Source organism: Chroicocephalus ridibundus, chromosome 7 (genome assembly GCF_963924245.1).
Source record: "Chroicocephalus ridibundus chromosome 7, bChrRid1.1, whole genome shotgun sequence".
Taxonomy (NCBI): Eukaryota; Metazoa; Chordata; class Aves; order Charadriiformes; family Laridae; genus Chroicocephalus; species Chroicocephalus ridibundus.
This window is the reverse complement of record NC_086290.1, coordinates 56,886,750-56,907,864: the sequence shown is the minus strand read 5'-3', so window position 1 is coordinate 56,907,864 and position 21,115 is coordinate 56,886,750. Positions and strand designations below refer to the sequence as shown.

Sequence of the window (21,115 nt, the reverse complement as noted above, 5' to 3'; positions counted from 1 at the left end):
CCGTTTCTAGTAACACTTGAATGGTTCTGAGCATCCAGCCAAGAACTGCACTCAAATACCAGAGGCATCTGCAGACTGGGATCCAGTGGGGAGGCACTTTAGTTAATATTATGACAGTACCTTCATTTCCAAGATATGTAATATGTACGGGTTCTGTAATTTATTAAATGATCAGGATACTAGAATTGCACATACAGAAAAAAAAACCAACCCATACCAGGAAGCTTGCACATGACTGCATCCCAGGTTATTCCAATAAGAAAATCCAATTTCTCTTTGTTCTAGCATTAGCAAATTACTTGAGGGGAAAAAAAAAACCCAACACAGCAAAGTGGCCACTGCATACCAATAAAGCCATATTCAACTCCAAGCAGTAAAGCTGTCATTTCACACCAAATTGTGGAACAGTAATAAGCAAGCAAACCCAAAATTCCTTGAGCTGCTGAACAGCACAGCAACCAATTGCCTCCTGTGCAATGGCATTCCACCTCCCTGGGCGAGCCAGCTTGTCCTCTCTCCTCCGTGGCTTTGGGTAAGCAGAATTTTAAAAAAGAAAACCACTTAGCTAATCTGATTTGCATATCTTAGCTTAACGTAGCAGTCCTTTAAAATTTAATCAAACTTTGCGTGTTGAAAAAAACAGTGTAAACAAGGCAAACTGAGCTTTAGCACGTGTTCAGTTGCAGGGAAACCCGGGGCTGGTATAGCTGTACCAGCAGCACCCAGGTTATTTCAGCCATAAGAGTCTATGAATCTATCTTCATGCATTAGATTCTTATGTTTTCATTAAAAAGCTCCAAATCAATTAATTTAGCACTGGATTCATAAGAGATGAGAATGCTGGGATATAACCATGACCTTGGGTTTTCATTATGAGTTGTAATTCCGAATATGGTTTTCTCCATAGCGCTATCGTAACCTCTTCCTAAGAGGCAGATGCATGAAAGGGAGCACTAATGAACTCAAGCTGTGCAGTGCATCGCAAGTACACGCTGGCCCCACCACCCCAGTCCAGAGAGACTCGCTCCTCCGCGGCCATACGGCCCCAGCCCTACAGAACAGCCTCAGGCCGGTGCCAGCTCTCACCGCTGGGAACCTGAGCCCCAGATCCCTCATCCAGAATTAAGCACTCATCTCTCTGAGTCACTTGGAACTGTGGGAATACCTTCAAGGGTCCAGGACTTGCTTTTTTTTTTGGAAACAGAGACGCTGGAGACATGGATCAGAGTGGCGCTTAAGGGTACCTGCTCCTCACCCCGCAGCCTGGGACCTTACCCGAGGCTTCAGCTGGCGGTGCCGTGGGCTACCTGCAGCAGCCAAGATTTTCTGGCTGTTCTGTGCCCTGTTACAGGGTGAGTTGCCGGGAACGGGAGCTTTTGCTGCCATCACTGTTGCAAACCATCAAAGCTGGAGTCAACCCTATTTGGCTTGCCCCGTGGGCACAGGATGGATCTCTTCCCCACAAAGGTCTGGGAGCACAGACTTGCACAGAAGCATCTCCACTGACGGACTGTGTTTATCTCCCTTTTCTTTGAAGGGAGAAAAGAAATAACCTGGGGAAAAGCCTGCAGTTTACACCGGAGGTGCTGTAAGGTGACTGTTGCACAGTAACAGCCAGCCAGCCCTGGATGTACAAGAAATGCACAAGCTGCTTTCCTGACAGATAAAATCCCAGCCCTCTAAAAATCCCTGTTCCAAGCCCTTTGGTTTAAAGAAAACGAAATTCAAATTTCAGTTTCTCTGTCGAAGAAAATCACCGTGCCCTGTTTAGCTGCTCGGTAGGGCCTCCCGCACGCCTGCGCCTAACTTCAGCCCCGCTTCTCACGCGGTGCAGGAACAGCGCAGATCTGAGCAGTGAGGAAAGAAAAGGCTCTTTACAGCTAGAAGACGAAAAAGCCAGGCAACAAGGGTACAAGGACCACGCTTCTCATCAGCCCTCTGCCCAGCAGCAGCCGTTCCACAGGCTCTGCTCCATCTGTCCGGCGCCTGCTGCAGCTGTGCGGCTCGATTTAAAGTGGCTGCTGGTGCCGCGATTAGGGCGCATCGGCTGGGAGCAGAGGTATTTTTAGTTCGCAGCTAAATCCGCGTCACTGGGCTGGAATCGGTTAGACCCGAAGCATGAATGGTGCGATGCGTCCCCGAGCCTCAACGACAACTCGCCACCAAGTGGGTGGGCTCACGCGAGGCATGAATTACTTATCGGAGCGGTTGCAGGAGGAGGGATAGGGATTCACAGGGCGGCTGCACACCTCTGCGGAGCCGGCGGCGCTTAGAAGCTTTTCATCTGTGCCCAAGGGTTGCAAAAACCCAGCGCCTCCTAAGTTTTAGTTCGGAGGCGTTGAAATCTGCACACTTTGTTCTGCGCAGCTCTGCCACGGCAGCCGTTGCGTACCTTACTTTATGCAGCGATATGAGAGCTGCCCGCGGTGGTATTTCATGGGTGAACAATAGAACCGCCGACAGCCCAGGTCGAGAGCTTTATGCTGCTTAGGCATCTCCTACAAGAGAGGCTTCTGAATGCGAATCAGTCTTTCCTCCACAAGGATCAAGTTCCTAAAGATTTTGTACCCAGAGTTGCTATTCTTGGAAGAAAGGAGGTGTCTTAAAACAAGGCTCTTTTCACTGGATTTAAATGATCAAGACTGTGAATCTTGAAAGACTGTCGCCCTACTGCGGCACGTGGCCAGACACGCACCCTCCCTCTGGTATAAACTAGCAGCGAGATGGATTCAGCTGTCATCAGAGCTCACACAGTTTATTTCGCCTCTGCCCCGGCGTGCACCACCAGCCACTTGCCACGCTGCGAGAAGTCTCCATCCCCAAGGATGCTGGAAAGCCAGCCATCCGTGGGGTCTGGTGCCCAGCTGATCCTTGTACAGATGGGTTTGATGCTCTTAGGATGGTCTGTACTAGCGGAGGTTACTGCTTAGATGAAATCAAGGTGAGCAGCAGACTCAGGCAGGGTTGCACTGGTAGTTAAAATAAGACAAGCACACAACATTTCCCTAGTTTTCCCTCCTGCAAGCTGTTGGCCTGCTCCGTGCTGAAGCCCAGGTGGTCAAGGAAGGAAACGGCCGGTACCGTTGCAAGAGGGAGGAGGTGTCGGCAGCGGAAATACAAAAACAGAAGCTTCAGCGGATGGAAGTGTTTGAAATCTGTTTATGAGACGTGACCCACTTTCTCCCGTACATAAGCCAAAGAGGCTGGCAGATCCCGCACACCCCCGAGCATCCCAAGTGACGGATCGTGCTCGGGAGAGGCACCGTGTCCAGGGCTCTTGCTAAAGCACCGAGAGAAGCCTCTTCTCGTCTCAGCCCTGGCAATGGCTGCAGGTACCGCTGCAGAGAAATCGCCTGGCGTTCCCGTGATCTCCCTGCGAGCTTGTAACATGTTCTCTACTGAATACCACCAGTTCAGGCAGGCCTGAGCAAGCAGTCTGGTCCGGAGCTGGCAAACCCTCCCTGGAATGGGGACCACTGCCCGTCACTCCATATTTTCTAACATTTTATTTTGGAGGGAGTAGGGGGCACGGGCCAGTCTGCAGGATCGCCACTGCTCATCTTCCCAGCCACGCACACCCCTTCTCTCCCTCCTAACTCCATCCTCCGCTAGCCGGCACCACAACGCCCCAGCACCAAGCACGAGAAGCCACCACCGTTTCTGATTTGAGATGGAAAGAGCTGTGGGCAGTGCGGTTCGGGCACAGCCGGGGCAGAGGCACCACCGGCGGCAGCCCTGCAGTGCAGGGGGAGAGGCAATGCCAAGCTCGGCCGGGAGCAGAGGGAGGGCTGGGGGAGGCGCAGAGATTGTTCTCATTTGAAACCCCACAGTGAAATCAAGTCATAAGGTCCGACAGCTGCTATTTTTTCCCCCTCTTGTGAGCTCCATCTTTTATATTCCCAAATAGTAATAATTACGAGTACAAAGAGACCCGTGGTTTCTGCCTGCAATTGAAGCAAGAGGGTGCTCATTGTCTAAGAGCAGACACGGGAGAATAAAAAGGTTACAGGGTTTGTAATCAATAGGGACACTTTTTTTCCTCTATGAAACGTAGCAGCTTTTGGTAGAATCACTTGGCTCCTGTCCAGAACCTCTTAAACAGGAGCAAAGCTGCTACGCTGGCCTCATTCCACTTTTTTTTTTTTTTTTTTTAAACAGTCCCTCACCCTTCAGCAGCAGTAAGGTCATACGTACAAGTAGGATGCTCACAGAGGCAACCAGACAGCTGAACAGGACAAGGTATGATCAAAGTGCATCAATACGGCAGCTAACGGCAGCAGACCAGAACTCTTCTCACATGGCCTGTCCTCCACAGATGTCAAAACATTTCATAGTGGTACGTAGGGTTACTCTTTCACAACGCAAAGGAGAAAGAGCATGCTGAAAGGCAAAGCGACTGGCCCGGGACTATGCAGTGGGTTAAAGTCGGGGCTGGAACACCTCGCCTGAAACACGCAGTCGCAGAACAGGATTGCTGAACAGCCCCAGCACCCTACTCAGCTCAACTTAAAACAGCAGCTTTGCAGAGAAACAAAGTATAAAAGAGAAACGAGAATAGAAAGTCCACAATGAAAGGAGGAAGCACATAGGTAAAATCTAAAATCTGGGATTTCAGATGTGCTTTTATGGGGACGCAGCTAAAGTTTTTACTGAAACAAGCCCTAGGATCCAAGGCTGTTCTGTTCGTAAGCGCGATACCCACCTACCCGTTAGCCACAGACAATGCTATTAACAAGGTGACGTCCAGTGACCGCACATCAAAAGTGCTCTCAGCATGGTAGAATCAGGCTACTCACCGGCATTCAGGTGACAGTCTTTAATCTGGAACTGAAGCTCGTTTTCGTTTGGAATATCTTTCCATGTTGCAAGGAAGACCTGGCGCTCTAGAAGTGAGAAAGACAATCAGCACTTCTGGATCCTCACAGGACCGAAGCATTAATTAATTCACCGCAGAATGATACAAAGTAGAGACAAGAAAAGATCTTTTGGTCGAATTTTGCCCTGCTGTGGTCAGATCCAGGATTTGCTCGATGACAACTTCAGTGTCACTGTAAAAGCAGCAAAGCTTTGATGGATTCTGGAGCCCCCAAACCAGAGACTGTTTCTACCACATGAGCTGTTTACAAACCAAGAACTGGCGGGATTTGACGAGGAAGGAGGGAGATCCACACGTTTAGGATCACGTTAGTGAAAGCTGCTTGACAAGCAACTTCCCAGCCAATTCAAACAACAATGTAATGAAGGTGACCATGAATGCATGAATTACAGTGAAAGTGGAATAGGGACAAATCCTACACCCATCTGAGTGAACCAAACCCTCTAAATACGACCCACCCCCAAGAAATCAGCTTCAAAGAAAACAGATCCATCCCTTGTCTGGCAGGGAATCAGAGCAGAGACTTGGGTTCTGGTAACTATTAGGGTTGCAGGACAACAGGGACAGGTGACCAAACCACCACAGATCAATCCAGGCTGCTGAGATGCACTGGCATGAAGATTGTGGCCAAACCCACACGAACTTCAGCCATGGGACAAGTGCCCCCAGGTGGGGGCTGTGAGCAGAGCCTGGCTGAGGGAGGCTGACCACAGACCTAAAAGCACTCACCCATTTTGCCATCCTCTACGAAAAGCACGTTGAGAGGAATTAGGCAGCTGAAGTAAAAGACATCAATGTTGTTTTTCACAGCCACCTGTTACAGAAGAAAAAGCGGGGGTTAAAACGTCTCGATCAGCTGCAAGCCCAAAGGGATCCCGAGATTTTGCACCATCTCATCGCCTGCCCGCGCACCCTGGCACGCTCTGTCCGGGCAGAGGCCAGCTCTGAACGTGAGACCACCTGCAGAGATGTTACTGCGCTTCTGGGTGGTTGCAGACAAGGATCAGTCCCACCCCTCTGTGCTCGCTCCATGTTCACTAAAAGCTGCTCCATTTTCTCCTCCGAGCACTTCACCACGCTGCACTGATGGGGCCACAGCCAGCGTCCTTGCTCTCTTCTGCTCTCGTTCAGCCTCTCCCTCCCCTCACTTCTTCCACCTCCGAGGTACGTTCACATCCCCTGGCTGCACACAGCTACTGTCACATCTGTCACATTGCACACGAGCTTCTCCATCCCCCCCCGCCTTTGCCATCTCACCCTTGTAATTCCCCAGCTCCAAAGCCCTGTGTATTCTTTATTTTCACCCCCAGCTCTCCGTCATGTCTGAGCACGTAGACTCCTTGATTAGTCGTTATCTCAGGTCGGACACTTTCTAGAAAGCCTGAAGCTGGTCCACAGCCTGCACCTTCCTTGCAGCATCTCCCAAGTCTCCTGCCTTTACCTTCATGAACACGTGCCGGGTGTTGATTCCTGGGAGAAGAAAGCCCTGCTACAGAGCAATCAGGGCAGGTAAAAAAAGATCACTTGACAAAAGACTTAATTCTCAGCGTCATTAAACTCCGCCAGCCAGGGAGATGCACTGGATTGCCTTTTATCACACGTGCTTGCCACATTACCGACTAATCTCTGCTAACGCGGAGAGCCATCTCACTTTCAGTTTTCCCCAGGCTGAGAGCTGACGGTACAGCAGGAGCAAACTGGAGGTCTGAGAAAGTGCACTGTCATACGACAGCAGAGGAAAAGGTAGCTCTGGGCTTCATTTCTATGCCTCTCACGCTCTCCTCACATCATCCCGCGCAGAGATAGCCTGTCACGGGAGTACAGTTCAGCAGACACCTGCCACTGCTTGCGACGAAGGGAACTTAGCCTGTGAAAGAGACCTGAACTCGAGGTCGTGTGGGGAGCCCTGAACGTCAGGAGCCGCTGGAGCGCCTAGTTCCTTTGAAAAATCCAAGGAGTTCTCCAATTTGTCACCCAGCTGAAACACAAACCAGACCGTGCTAAATGCTGAGCCAAAGAAATTAATTTGCTGCTACAAAGATTTATGCCAAGACAAACTCCATTCACATTAATAATTACATACATTAGTGTTCTGCTGAGAAAATCTATTGTCCCAGGGTGGCAGGTTTCGAATGACACCCCCAAATGTCGGTTAAAACAGCTGTGGATAGACAAGGGAGGGGAATAAAGCAGATAATTCAAACACCAGTCGGCTGACCAGACATGCGTGAAAGCCAGAGGACAAGCGGTAGGAGATGAAGCTCCCGAATGAAGTCTTGTAGCAATTGGGAAAGTCCCAGAAGCGCAAAGAGCAGCAGAAATGTAGATGTGACAGCTTGTGGGCTTTCGACTTTCAGCCATCGCTAAAGGTAGCGGCTTATATTTAATTCCCACAGTGCAAACCAGCTTAAAGAAGGGATTATTTTAAAGCCCTCTAAAACCATGTAAATGATGGTGCAACCTAGGAAAAAAAAAAAAAAAGAAAAAAGGAAATGGTTTTCTGTAATGGGGAGGTGTCACGTGCTCCGACTGCTGGTGTCACACTCACACGTTGGAGCGTCTGGTGTCTGAGTTAGAGGTACCAAAGCTGGAGGGGCAAAAGCAGTTCAGTGGATGGAGCCAAGTGATTCACCTCTGCAAGATGTGACTGACCCAACCGGAGGAGTAGCCAAAAACACACCTCAATCTGGGAGGAGAGAGCTGGGGAAGGGACAGCAGTGTAGCCATTCCGGATGCTATGTTTGAATATAAGTCATGGAGATGAGCAGGAAGAGGAAAAATTCAGGCTAAACGGCTGGGAAAACTTGACAGTGAGAATTACTAAGCAGCACAAAATCCTCCTGAGGAAGAGAGAAGCTCCAGCGCCCGGAGTATTTAAAATCAGCCTTGACAATGCTCTCAATACGAGGAACTGTGGCAAAACAAAGCATAGCAGGGACTACACTGCATGACCTAAGATCTCTTCCAACTCCGATTTAATGATTAATTGCCTTGCCTTAAAACAACAGAGATCACTTAGCTTTTGTAGCTAATTGTTGTTGCCATACAACAGCAGTTTCTTACAAGAGGGGCTGGAAAGCAGCGCCTTCTCTCCAGTCACGGTTCTAGAGACACACTCCAAATTAATATGCTAACCCTGTCCCTGCAGTTATAAGAATGCTATAAAAAGGTATCTGCTGACCTGCTTCTCAACTCTGCAGAAACACACTGAGTAAGCTGCTTTGGCTATACTCTGGAGAGCTACCCAATTAAGATGCTCTGAAGTGCAATTTCTTCCCAGCAAAGAAAAGCAAGCCACGCGCCAGCCTTCCTCCCAACCTGCATCACTGGCTTTGGTAATGTCATCACGTGTCACCTTGCAAGTATCTGTAATGATGCAGAAACCAGCTGTTACAAATAATTTTTGCAAACAGGAAAGGAAAAAGCCAGTGTCCCCTTAAACCTACAGCACCGGGACAAGACTGGTAAGCTCTTCAAGACTTGCTTCCATCACTCAACACCACGTATTGCCCCAGCCAGCCATGCACGCACTGTCTCCAAGACCTGGTCCATGAAAAGGCACCTGCAGATACCCAGATGGGGAAACTCGCAGCAAGAAGAGGCTAAGAGGCCCTACCCGTTGATAACAGCTTTCCAAGGTCATGCGTCAACCTTTGCCCTGCCACATCAGGAGCACCCAATGCCATCTGACAGCCTACAAAAGCAAATGCAGGCAGAAAGCAGACCCACAGCAGGAGGAGTGAGACACTGAGTAGCTAAAAATAGCCACTTGCCAAGAAAGTCCAGTGCTCCTTAGGTGGAAACATGGACCCGAGACAACCGATGACACCTAAAGCGATAGCAGTAGCTGTGAAGCCTCTCCACGTTTGGCATTCTTGAAAGGAACCTCCACTTGCATTCAATAAATCCTCCAGTCCAGACTAACTTTGCCTGTGGCTTTGCAGCTTGAACCTGCCAACCAGGACATGAACCATTAAATCTTCAGCAAGACCTTTAGCTTCAGACATTTGAAAGTTGGAACAGAAGCATTTTAAGCAAAAATGGCTTTCCATCTGCGATTCTTTTTGAAAGGAGGAAAAAAGAATAAAATTACTACCTTTTGAATTTAGTCAAGCAAACTACGACGCTTCTGAGGGATACAAGTGAAATGGTGCCAGATTTCATGTGATGCTTCACCACTGAAAAGGTGTGAGCCCACTAAAAATCGGAACAGGGTTCCCAATCACTTACACCTTGTTCATGATCTGACTAGAGAAGCAGCACCTCTAGAAATAACCCCTGGAAGCCCTTTGCTCACCTTGCAGCTCGAGCACCCTTCTTGCAGTGTCCTTTCTTGCAGCGTAACCTTCTGATAGCCAACACATGGTATTTGGGGGAAGAGGCACCTCATAAGAACAACGCTAAGTTATTTTCTTCAACAGTGTAGGTTTCTGATGCTTTAAATCCCAGACTTGAGCATAAGAACCGACTTTCAAAGTCAAGTCTGAAAGCAACACAGATGCTTTCCATCAGCAGCAAGTACACAACATACCCACTTGGAATCCCATTAGCACCTACACTAAATTAAGGATTTACTTCAAGTTGGGTTTTGCTTTAGAGCCTGGTAGCCGCCAAACTGTTAAGGCAAGAAGTCGTCTCCTCTGCAGAGTCTTTTTTACCTCTGCCAGCACAAGGTCATGGTTTATTCTGTGACAGTCTGCTGCTCTGGCTGTCAGATGCCCCCAGGGAGTGTTAGCTCCTTCACTTCATTTTGTTTGACAGGTAGGGTTCTCAGGATCCTACGAGCATCCCACTCGGATGCTCTACCTACAGGCACAAGCCTGGAGCCTGGGCAGCGGCGTCGTGTGCAGACAGCGAGGCCGGGTCTGTGCCCCTGGCTGCAGCCGTCATCTCCGGGCACGTCACCGACGTCAGCCGTCAGGGAACAGGCAGTTACTGGGAGGGTTACGCTCTAATGTGTGCCTGGCCGTGCTTGGAAGTTCAAAACGTACATTTTTATCAGGCGCGCCGTACCATGTGGCGGCCCTGCCCTTAATCGGCAAGCCAACAGCTTTCCGCAGCTGAGCTAGGAACTGGCCGCAGATGCCAAGCTGTGATCCCAGTCCTTAATTCCCGGAGCTCCCAGGAGGCTTCTCTGCTGGAATAAGACTCTCACTAGTAGAGGCTGTTAAAAAAATAACCTAGGCAACAAACCTTGAAAGCACCTTCCACATCCAGCCACCCAAGGCTGTTCGGTGGTGCTTGGTCCAGTAATCTTGACAGAGCTCCCACCCAGGCAGATATTGGGCCATTTATCAAGCAGGCTCTGAAGGGAGAACATGTGCCGGCTGGACTGGCCGCTCACACCGATTCTCAGCCTTGTTTTTATGGAGAGTTGAAAGTGTGAAATCTGTTTCCAAGCACGGAGAGCTCTGCATTTGCGACCCGGGATACATTAACACTTCTGATGAAGGAGAGCTCCAGCGGTTCTGCATTGCACGACACTGGAGAGTGGAGGAGCACAGGTGATGAGCTACAGCAGAACTGAGCGCAGAAGGACAGATACGATCTAGTGCATTAGCAACACCGATCTTTTCTCAATGAAGAAGCTGCACCTTCACCTGCCTTTATAGAAATGTGTTGCCAAACTCACTGGAAGAAAGAAAAGTGTTCTGCACCTCACACTGCTCAGCAGCAAGGGAGAGGTCTGCGTTTCCAAGTGTCACTTTTCAGGAAGAAATGCAGCTGGCAGATCCTTCCCTTTCAGTACTCGCCAGGTCCTTTTGCGGGCATTTTTGGAAACTGAAGCCATGCTTCTCTCAGTTGCATGCTCAGTATCTGCAACAAACAGCCCTGGCAGTTGACAGCAGGTAATGCTGGGGAACACAACACATTGATTGTCAATTTTGAATGCGGGTCCCCAGAGAACGGCAACGCTCTGGGCTCAGGCAGACTCGCTACTGCTCTGGGAGTCCCTGCAGCTTGTTTTCGATTTTATCACCTCCTGCAAGCGGTTAGCATCTCAGAGAAGAGATTGCCGTATTCACGCCCTGACAGGCCAGGACAGAGCTCCAAACTCTGGCAGCAGGCTGGCTCCACTTCACCCACTTCCAGGGTTAGGGGAGCAATTCATGTGTACCCAAATGAACAAATCGGGTATTCTGATTTCACGGCATTTCACAGCCATTTATTAGGAACAGTGGTTCTCTTTAGCATAGAAAGGCTTTCAACCCAGACATTCTCTTACTCCAAATTTGACTTGAAGCTGAAGAAGTATCCGGAGAGAAGATTCCTCATCAACGCAAAATCCGTATTTCAGAACCTGTCGTCCTCTTCAGGAGGTCAAGGTCTCATACACGTGGTGGCAAAGGTACCCCATCAACCCCATGTTTTCCACCAGCCTGACAGCGTACATGTCATCAGAGGGCTTTCACCGCTCTGACTGTGAAAAGGCAACTGCAGGACCCAAACAAGCCTGTACAACTACCAGAGCCGCCCCCCTGGCTGGCAAACGAGACCCAGCTACCAGATACTTGTGAAGCTCAACACAGCCTCTCACACACCTTTGGGCAAGAGCTTGTTATCGCTTACGGGTGCTGTGCTCTGCAGAGGCAGCTCTGGGCAGGGGGACCACAGCACCCACAAGTGCCAGGAAGCTTCTGAAATGCTGACGAGGCACAGCAAGAGTGTCCCCCAGCAGAAGTTCAACAGGCTGAGAGAGTTGGGGTTGTTCAGCCTGGAGAAGAGAAGGCTCTGGGGAGACCTTAAAACCCCTTCCAGTCCCTGAAGGGGCTACAGGAAGGACGGGGAGGGACTCTTGATCGGGGAGTGTAGCGATAGGACAAAGGGTAACGGCTTCAAACTGAAGGAGGGTAAATTTAGATTGGATATCAGGAAGAAATTCTTTACTGTGAGGGTGGTGAGACACTGGAACAGGTTGCCCAGGGAGGCTGTGGCTGCCCCATCCCTGGAGGGGTTCAAGGCCAGGCCGGATGAGGCTTGGAGCAGCCTGGTCTGGTGGGAGGTGTCCCTGCCCAGGGCAGGGGGTTGGAACAAGATGATCTTTAAGGTCCCTTCCAACCCGAACCATTCTGTGATTCTGTAAATTAGCAGCACATAAATGACTACGTCAGACTCCCTTTAGCAAGAGGCGTATCCCAAAGGCATTCTGACAACAGCTTTTTAATCTGCAAGATGTAAAAGAGACGAAGCAGAGAGCAGAGACGGAGTCTGCTCAGCACTACAGCGCTGTGCCCAGCCTGACCTCGGCTTGTCTCAGCGGGGGTTGAACCCCAGCCAACAGGTCAGATTATCAATCAAGGTATCGTCGCTGCTTTGGGATGGGAGGGAGAAGCCCACTATTCATTATCACCAGATGCGAGGTGACTGGCAAACAGGGAAGACTCTTCAGATGGGAATTATAGTTACCTTTTACCCAAGTAAGCCTCTGACAATATTTCAGTCTTCCTCACCTTCTTGTAAAAATGGCTTTTTTGTTAACTTGTCAAATATTTTAGTCTCTTTCCATGATTATAAATGTTAAGACTAAACCAGCTGTATTGGGTGAAAGATTAGAGACGGTAGTAAAAATAACCTGAACAAGACTGGAATTCATTACTTCTGAAATAGTTGCCTAAGGAAGGTACAACTAGTCTTTGAAGTTCCTAATTAACATGACAAAAAGTTGAAAGCTATCAGTTTGGTTACTTCAGGACTTATTTTTCTTGTTACTAAAACAAAAAATCCCCACCAGAAATAGGAGATGAACATAAGGTCCTCAGGTTCGAACCAGCCCCGCATCTACTTCAAAGTTCCCCAGCTCAGAAAAAACACATTAAGCAAATTCAACTTGATGAGTGTTTTGGTTCTTCAATGAATACAGGAACATTTGTATTCTCTACTCCTATATTATGCTATAAGTTGTTGCCTAAGTAGGTCACCAAAACGCTCTCTGAATGTTTCAAGACAGATAATTCCTACGTGAACTCACAAAACAAAACCAGAGCCTTGGCTGTCAGGGCAACGACAGATCTCCATCAAACCCACTGCTGTCAAAAAAGTAAGGGGAGTGCTCTTTTTAACTTGGCATCTGCTATCATGATTCAACTCTTTGCAGAGAAATATACTATTACTCCATATGGCAGCTTCCCCAATTGTAAAAGGGCAGCCAACTTCTATGGCAATGAGCGCGCTAGCAAATTAGCAACTAAGTCTGGCACTAATGAATGCTCCGCTGTCTCAGTATAAGGTAGCTGGAGGTTTCCTCGCATCTTTTCTCTTTGCTTTGTTCTAGCAGAAGATGCTACAAGAAAACAAACCGCGTTCTGATTCCTTCAGAGATTCAATAACCCAAATACTTCACCTCCTTCCCGATCAAAGGAGGCAGCAACTTGAGAATGCCTCATGGAGAGAGTCCCCGGCGCTAGGGAGGCAGATCCGGACTGTCGCTTCCTATAGACTTCCAAATTTGCTTCACAGCAGAAGGCTCTGACCACAGCTGACCCAAATGCAGTGCCTGCAACCACATCCTCGAGAGCTGGACGCAGAGGGAATCCAGCTTTCCCACAAGCTGGAAGGGCCCTCTGTGGAAGACAAGCACATGTAATTCACTCCCTGCCCGCATGCTCCCCCAGTCGCATGACTGAGCTCAGAGCCGGAGTGTAGGACTGCTCGTTTGAGCGCCAAAGAAGCTATTTCAAGCTGTTTGCCCAAAGACTCATCAATAAGTCATAAGCCCCAGAATGGAAGTCAAAAGAAGGGAAAAAACAGTTGCTCAGGCAGAATAAATAGTAACTTCCATTGCATTCTCTTAATCTAAAAAGAGAATGAGCAGTTTCAAAATATTCCCCCCTATGGGCTGCTACGCTACAGGAACCCAACCTAGTTCCATCTCCTGGAGACTTGATGCGAGCGAGACGTGCTACAGAGCAAGTTAACCGCACTTTTGGGATACAGGGAAAATCATCCTGGAGGACCCAGCTACCCAGAGCAGAGGCAGGAGTCACTCGCTGAGCTCCGCTCCAGGGCAGCTGCACATGGCAGCAGTGGGAAGAGCCTCCTCCAGGGAGAACTGCTCCTGATGAGTTCTTCAAGATCAACACCCCAAGGCATGCCAGGACTGACGGAGACAGTCTCTGGTCCAAACCAGAGGGGACCAACTCCCTGGATCTGTCATGCCTTTATCAGATTGGCAGCCCAACCTGACAAAAAGCCTCTTCCAGGGAATGCTGTCCCTGACACGCGCCGACAGCCTCATTAATGAAACATTATCTGATCACGTCACTTCTCCTGTGCCTTTCCTGGAACACATCTTGTTTGCCTTGGATTAAGCTATCTGGGGCAGGGATGTGCCAATGCCTTTGTAAAGCACCCTGGAAGTTAAGAGCACTAGAGAAATATTAATCACTCAGCAGTTGCCACCTTTCCTGCAATTCCTTTAATTGCCTCAATTCTTGCCGCCAGCTCTCGCTGCCTGCCCCACCACAGGCATGCACTTTCTCCGTTCAGACCAGCTCCTAAGCCCAACCAAACCTTGTGCCCAGTTTACAGAAGTGTTACTGGAGCAGGCAAAGACCTCGGTCTACACAGATGCAAGCAGTGGGTTTGAGGTGTTTGAGGAGGCAAACTCACAAAATTCAAGAAACGTCTGCTTCAGTCCTCCCGGAGGAGACTAGAAAAAGGAATAGGAAGAAGTTTTGCCCAGACTCATGGCCCACACCCAGGAGGTCTGTCTGCTTACCCTATACGCATGGTATTTTGTTACTAGAGTCTTACCACATTGCGTTGAGCCAAACAAACTGGGCTGAGCACCTGCTGATCTCCCCCCTGCCGCGAACGAGACAATCCCTACCTGGAGGTTGTTCAGAGGCTCCATCTTCATGACTGGTCCCAGGGTGTTGAGGGGCAGGGAGACATCAATACTTTGGTTTGGCATCAGAGGCGTGTGAATGGCCAACGGGGTGCTCGGGATGACACCGAAGCTGGGCAAGAGAAAAACAGAGGTGATGAGAGCAGCACTCCATTGCCCAAAACCTCTTCCCTTCTTGCCAAACACGAGCTGGCTCGTCTTCCCATTACTCCTGAGCTGCCTCTGCTGTTACTCCAAAGGAGGAACACAGCTCAAACCAGCAGACGCTCAAAGTAGGACAAGGCACAGGAAACTCAATCAGGCTGGTCTCCCTGACAACACGCACCACCCTGCCCAGGGGACCAGCATCTGGGATCTCTTCCATTACCCCCACGGCACTGGTCTACGTGCTGGGCAGCAGCCGGCTCAGCAGGGAGCAGCACCTGGACTCAGACTCAGCTCTGCTGGCTCGCTCTCACAGAGCTGCGGAATTCTGCGAGCAGAGCGTATCACACCCTGCATGGCTGTTATGTCGTCGGGGGCTACGGAAGAAGGAACGGGAGCCAACACAGAACAAACAGATATCCAAGAAGGAGTACGGGGTTTGTGAGAGAGCACGGTAGAAGAAATCACAGAGTGACAGAATCAATGCAGCCAGCTGTCTGGTCCCAAATGACAGCATCTGGCTCTGTTGCTTGCTTTGAGACTCCTTCAGCTGAGGACGTATACCACCATAGCAAAGCGAATGTTTACTTGCTCCTTCAGTCCAAGAGGCATTTAATTCCCCGGGCACCTCTAGTTAGTGTGGCGAAGAGGAAAAGCAGCTAGAATTTAACATAACGCTTCTGAACTATGTACCGGCTTCTCTTCTAAAGCAGATGGAAGCGCAGATGCACAAGACAGTTTTGGTGTCCACTTGCGACCGCATTTCCCTTTAGCGGAATTCACGTTAACTCAGAGGTGATAGAGCATTTACAGGAACAAAGATGCAGAGGTGTGTATTTTTGTTTTATGCACTAAAAAACCGACAGTGTCTCTGCACAGTCAGCTGCATGTGCATTGGGTACGTCACTTTCAGAAATCAGAAGATGCCCCGTTCTTTGTTCTCCTCAGTTTTCAGCTCTAGGGAGCTGAAAAAAGAATATTCTCAGCAGGGGCCTAGCCGCGTGATTTGCCTTCTGCAGCCATTTCACCTTGGGGAACATGAGACCTAGTGTTTTCCCTTAGCCTCAGAGGGAAAAGAAAGCTACAAAGTGGCTGTGATATTTCAGCACACCAGAGCTTTAGCTATCTTTTTTTTTTTTTTTTTAATGTTTTATCCCAAGACTGCAGTGAATGCCATTAGCAGCGGCAGGAGAGGGTGAAAAGCAGTAGAAAACTCCCAGTCACAAACCTTACTATTTAAACCCAAAGAGCCAGCCCACTGCAGCTCTTTCCAAGGCACCAGCCACACTGGAAAGCACAGGTGACACGAGAACAGTATTTGTAGAAGAGTAAATAGTAGTAAATTGCATACAGAGCATGCGCCCGTACGCTGCAAAAGAAGAAATTTTGTATGTACTGTTTTACTGTACAGTATTTAAACTTCTTACATCCTTCAGAAGTACCACATAGGTGTGGCTAGAACGCAGCCTGATGGGGCGGGGGGGGGGGGGGAAAAAAATCACAAGCAAAACGGCTTTTTTTCAGGCCAATTTGCATGAAACATTTGCATATAGCAGCTTAGCAAAACTCTCCAGAAAATATAGCAGTCCAGGGAGAACATTTACTGAGACTTACTTAGCATAATGTCTTTTGTAAGTAAATATTATTCGTCCCAAGAAATCCCAAATTTGCAAGGCTAACAGTGGTATTAAAGAGATGCTTTCACTGGATCCTCAGTGTAGAGAGCCCTTTTCCAGTGAAGGGATATTAAGAAACATGGGGAACATTTCAGACACAAGATATTATTTACAGTCTTGGTAAGAACCAGCCTGGTCCTTGCTCAAGGTAACACACAGCAAACCAGCCGATAAGCTCTCTGACTGGGAAGGTATTTGCGGGAAGATGCCGGGGCTGTACTGCCATGTCATGCCTTTTGCCTGAGACGGGTTTCTGAGAACAATCTGTATGCTCTAAACATTCGAGTGGCTGCTCCTTCTGACAAAATTGTTCTGCTGCCAATTACAGGCAAAACATGTGCCATAGGCTCTTGCCTTGCGATTTCTTCACTGACAAATAGCTTTATTAACGAGACCCATACTTGCAGACAGTCTGAGGGGCAGCACAGCAATTAAGTCAGGAGGTAGAGGCATTAAGGATTGATACTTGTGCAGCTCAAATGCTTGCCTGTTTACGCTCTTGTTTTCCTCGGGGCACTTACTGGCTATAAAACCACTAACCCGCCTAACAACTCATGAGGCTGCTTTAAAACTCGGCAGAGATTAAATGGGGCAGATGCTGTTTCAGAGCTAGGAGAACAAACGGGACTGTCGGCTGCCTGTTTCCTCCCAGATTTATCAGTCTGTACTTTCAGCCCTTTCACACAACTGTGGGGCGATGGGGAGTTCAGGCTGTGTCATCCAGCTGTCTCCATGACTGCATTATGGTACCTACATAAAAGCCCTCCCTATACCTAGCGGTGCAGACACAGACTCCTTTCATAGGAGCACACAAACTTTTTAACATAGCGGACAAAGCGTGTTGATTTCTTACCTGTTCTTATTGAACTGAATGGCAAAGTCGGTCATGTGCTGCAAAGCCTTATTGGTGAAGTTCATCTCCATGTAGATGTGTCCCTGCCTGTGACTGAACGTGCCCGAGATCTCCAATCCTTTCGCCTTCACTGCAGGCAACCAAACCTTGAGCACAAGAGATGTCATTCAGCATGAGAAGTCTGATCTGAAGATAACAAGCAAGCAGAGTTTTCCAAACAACAGAAAAGCCTTGAGTTTGGAAACCCAGCTACATTGGCACATTAAGCCCACAAATGCTAAAGAAAGACTACAGGGAAGACACGACATGGGGTGTTGAAAGGATCAAGCTCACCACTGAGAAACAAGCTTGCTGCTCCTAATCCGTGCTCACAGCACTCACATAAGAACTCAAATACACTACAACATTAGTGCGCACAAGAAAGAGTGAAGGCTTGTGTCCATCAGACTAACGCGAGACTTACCAGGTCTGCTGATGGACAGGCTTCTCCAAGGATCTGTTGGGCTATTAGAGGCAGGACAATACTGAAGTCTGAACCAAATAAAATCACAGGGCCCATACGATTAGCTGTTTGGGTTCTGGATTCCCAAATCATCTTCGTGGGAAAACCTCAGACTCAAATTTGAGTAGTGCAAAATGAAGCACTTAGCGCAAATCGACTGGGTTCTTTCATACTTGGGTCTTTATATGTGGTGTAATGCTTGCAAGCAGCTGAGGACCAAAGGCTTTGAGCATGCTCTGCAGTACCTGGAGATCCTAGATTTCGTAGGATGACTTTAGTTTATTCATCTATTGACTATTTAACAAGAATGCTAATTTTTGTTTATTCCCTTTCAGGCACGAAAGGCTAATCCTGAGGTCCCTGTGGCTGCTCCACAGCCGGTTACCAGAACCATGTTCTGCATCTCACGAACCCTTCAGACTAAGCACGCTTCAGTCAGTGCATCTGCCATCGCTGTCACTAACAGAGCGTTTATCCGCATTACACTGCGGCACGCTCATCCCAAGCATGTGATTTTATCTTCACTGTCACATTGGATTCCTCCAAATAAACGAATCTTCTATGAAAGTTGTAGCAAATTGTATCCTGCCCTCAGTTTCTCGGGGAAACTTGCTAAGAAGTAGGTCTCCAGGAAAGCTGCTCTGACAAAACTGAAATTCTCATATTGTATATAAGCCATTCTTTAAAGTGATATTGTTACAGGCAAAATGAGGGAACCGCTGAAAAAAAAACCAAACCAACCCAGAAGTCTGTAACTAATAACTAACACGTTCTCCAACACACTGTTGTTTCACCTGGGAAAAACCCAGGGCATCCCTAATGGGGTGAGTTGAACTAAGGTGTCTCGATAGTACCAGAGACCCACAGCAAAGGGGGCAAGCGAGCAACCTCAGACTTCTTGTAGCCTAAGGTAAGGCGAGGTACTGAGGATGATTCCTTTTCCTTACGTACAGACTTCGGAGCCACATATCCTCCAGGAGCCATGCCTATACCAGATGAGAGCTCGAAGAGATCATTGAGTCCACTGCTCACCACTGCTGGGGTGGGTGAAGGGGCAAAGGTGGCTGGCACAGAAGAAGGAATGTAGGTCTGCCCCACCTGGAGGGGTTAGAAAGAAGAGGCACTGATTAACATCGCATATGAAGAACACCACTTATTAAATAAAGCATGAACTCGGGCAATATCCTAAATATTTTAAAGCCGTTTGCAGCTTCCCCGCTGAATTATCAATAGTGCTAAATAATGCATTTGAATTCCAAAGCTCTTGGCAACTAATCCCTACGCTCGGCTGTCACCTCAACCATGCAGTGGCTTTAACATCATTTTTATAGCTCCAGTTATCAATTCCCACTGTAGAGGAATCCTTCTTCTCCACCTCTCCTCCTTGTAAAGACAATATGTTTTGTGGATCTACACTATATAAACCCAGGGAAAAGAAAAAAATGCCTCAAATCTTCCCCCAACTACGTCAGTCTTCAGGAATCTGCAAGATTTTGCATACCCAGAGATAGCAAGGGAGTCATGACCGTATTGTGTACTCCCACCCAAAGCCAGAGCTCTGCATTCTCAGCACTGTGGTCCAAAAACTTCATTATCTGAAGCAGAACTAGTTGTCTCTGCCTGTCAGAAGACAACCTTTCCGCAAAAAGGGCAATCCTTTTGTCTCAGGACTTAAAATGAGGGCACCAAACTGGAATATTAACCTTTAGGTGCCCAGCTGCAGGTGGGACAGTCACACTCAAGTTCGGCTCCCAAATTCTCTTTGCTGTGAGCAGGAAGAATTACGTGCTCGAGGAACAGGATTCAGAGGCAGAACGACTAAGGCAGGCAATAGGAAATCCTGGTGACTGGTCCGGGTCTGAAGTCTCAGTGCTGTCCTGTGTTCAGGAAAGCACCTGAGATGTGGTGTTTCAACTGACCCTTTGGACAGGGAACACCGGTGGTTTTACAGAACTGTTTGGTGGATTTACGCTGGCCCGGGAAGGCAGAGACCTGGTTTTGTAGGTACGATCTCCACAGAGTAAATATCTCCTGTGTCCTGGTGCGTGCTGCCTGGGGGCTACAGGTATCCTGTACCACCGGCTCTCCTCTGCCCTCCTGCTGAAGTTAGAAAGGAATGCAAGATTCACAGGGAAAGAAGGAGAAAGAATGACTGCAGCCGTAACAAGGGTCTCTGAAAAGCCCTCACTCCAGAACTGAGTATGCTTTCCTCACTGAATTACTGGCTACGCAGTCCTGGGAGGAGGGACTGGAGCTTCCTCCAGGAGATTGCTTTTGGCTGTGGGTTGGAGGCACACTCCCTCCTGCCCACCACGTCTCCAAGTCATCTTGCATCCTTTCCCCATGCTTTCCTGGAAGAAGCCGGTATGCATTTGAAGGCAAGGGTGCTTTGGAAGCAGCCTGAAAGTCTCCCATATCCCGGGCAAGCACTCTAGGCACTGGGACACTCACAAGTCACAGGCACAGAGAAGGCGGCCGGTGGCAGGCAGAGCCCAGCACTGACCACGCGTAGCAGGAAAGCTCAAATCACCTGATCCTGATGTCCAGGAAAAAAAAATCTTATGTGGTGTTTGGGAGGAGAAAAGCACTGAGTTCAGACAAGCCTGGGGTGAGGCTGGGTTAGAGTTACAACAGAACAGGCTTTGCGAGTAGAGAGGTCAGCATCCTCCGCCTTTCAGCTACCAAAGCGGTTGCACAAGGCCTGGGGTACTGCCAGCGTTAACACTGGTGCTCAAACCAAAAGCTCTGAGAAAGAAGAGCTGAGCAGATGGAGTCAAAAGCTCTGGCCCTGGCTGCTCTTAGGAAAGCCCAGGTGGCAGCTGGACTCAAAGCAACATGGGTTGGGACCTGCGTGTTTCGGTTACAGTTGTCCATTGTCAAACTTCTTCAGGGATTTAAGCATCTTCCGGCACATAATGGGTGAAATTGTATTTAAAAAAACCCTGAGCTGTGAGCAGCTTTTTAAATTGGGGAAAAAAATGGAATGGCACTTACTGCCGGGCTTCCTCCAATGCCCCCGCCAAGGTCACTGCCAAGCTGAAAGAGAGAAGGAGAGAGAGGAGAGAAAGACCGAGTTCATTTAAGCCAGGTGTCAGATGGCCGGAGTGGAGCTCAGTTGACCGCACTGCTGCGAGCACGGCCCACTCGCTTGCCGCGTACAGGACAGATAGAAACGCAATGATGGGAAAGCACAGGGAACAGAGGGTTCGGTGGGGTG

General features: G+C 48.8%; 1 protein-coding gene across 4 annotated transcripts in view; it reads right to left on the bottom strand.

Moving 5' to 3' along the window:
- AP2B1 (adaptor related protein complex 2 subunit beta 1) overlaps positions 1-21,115 on the bottom strand; it is an 81,184-nt gene that overhangs the window by 7,186 nt on the left and 52,883 nt on the right. For 3 of the 4 annotated variants that reach the window (XM_063341264.1, XM_063341265.1, XM_063341267.1), the window contains 6 exons: positions 20,893-20,934; positions 18,850-18,996; positions 17,397-17,542; positions 14,706-14,835; positions 5,606-5,690; positions 4,797-4,883 (listed from right to left, as the gene is read on the bottom strand). In XM_063341264.1, coding sequence (XP_063197334.1) covers positions 4,797-4,883; positions 5,606-5,690; positions 14,706-14,835; positions 17,397-17,542; positions 18,850-18,996; positions 20,893-20,934 — 637 coding nt within the window. The remainder of the gene's footprint in view (positions 1-4,796; positions 4,884-5,605; positions 5,691-14,705; positions 14,836-17,396; positions 17,543-18,849; positions 18,997-20,892; positions 20,935-21,115) is intronic. The other variant, XM_063341266.1, reaches the window with a different exon arrangement.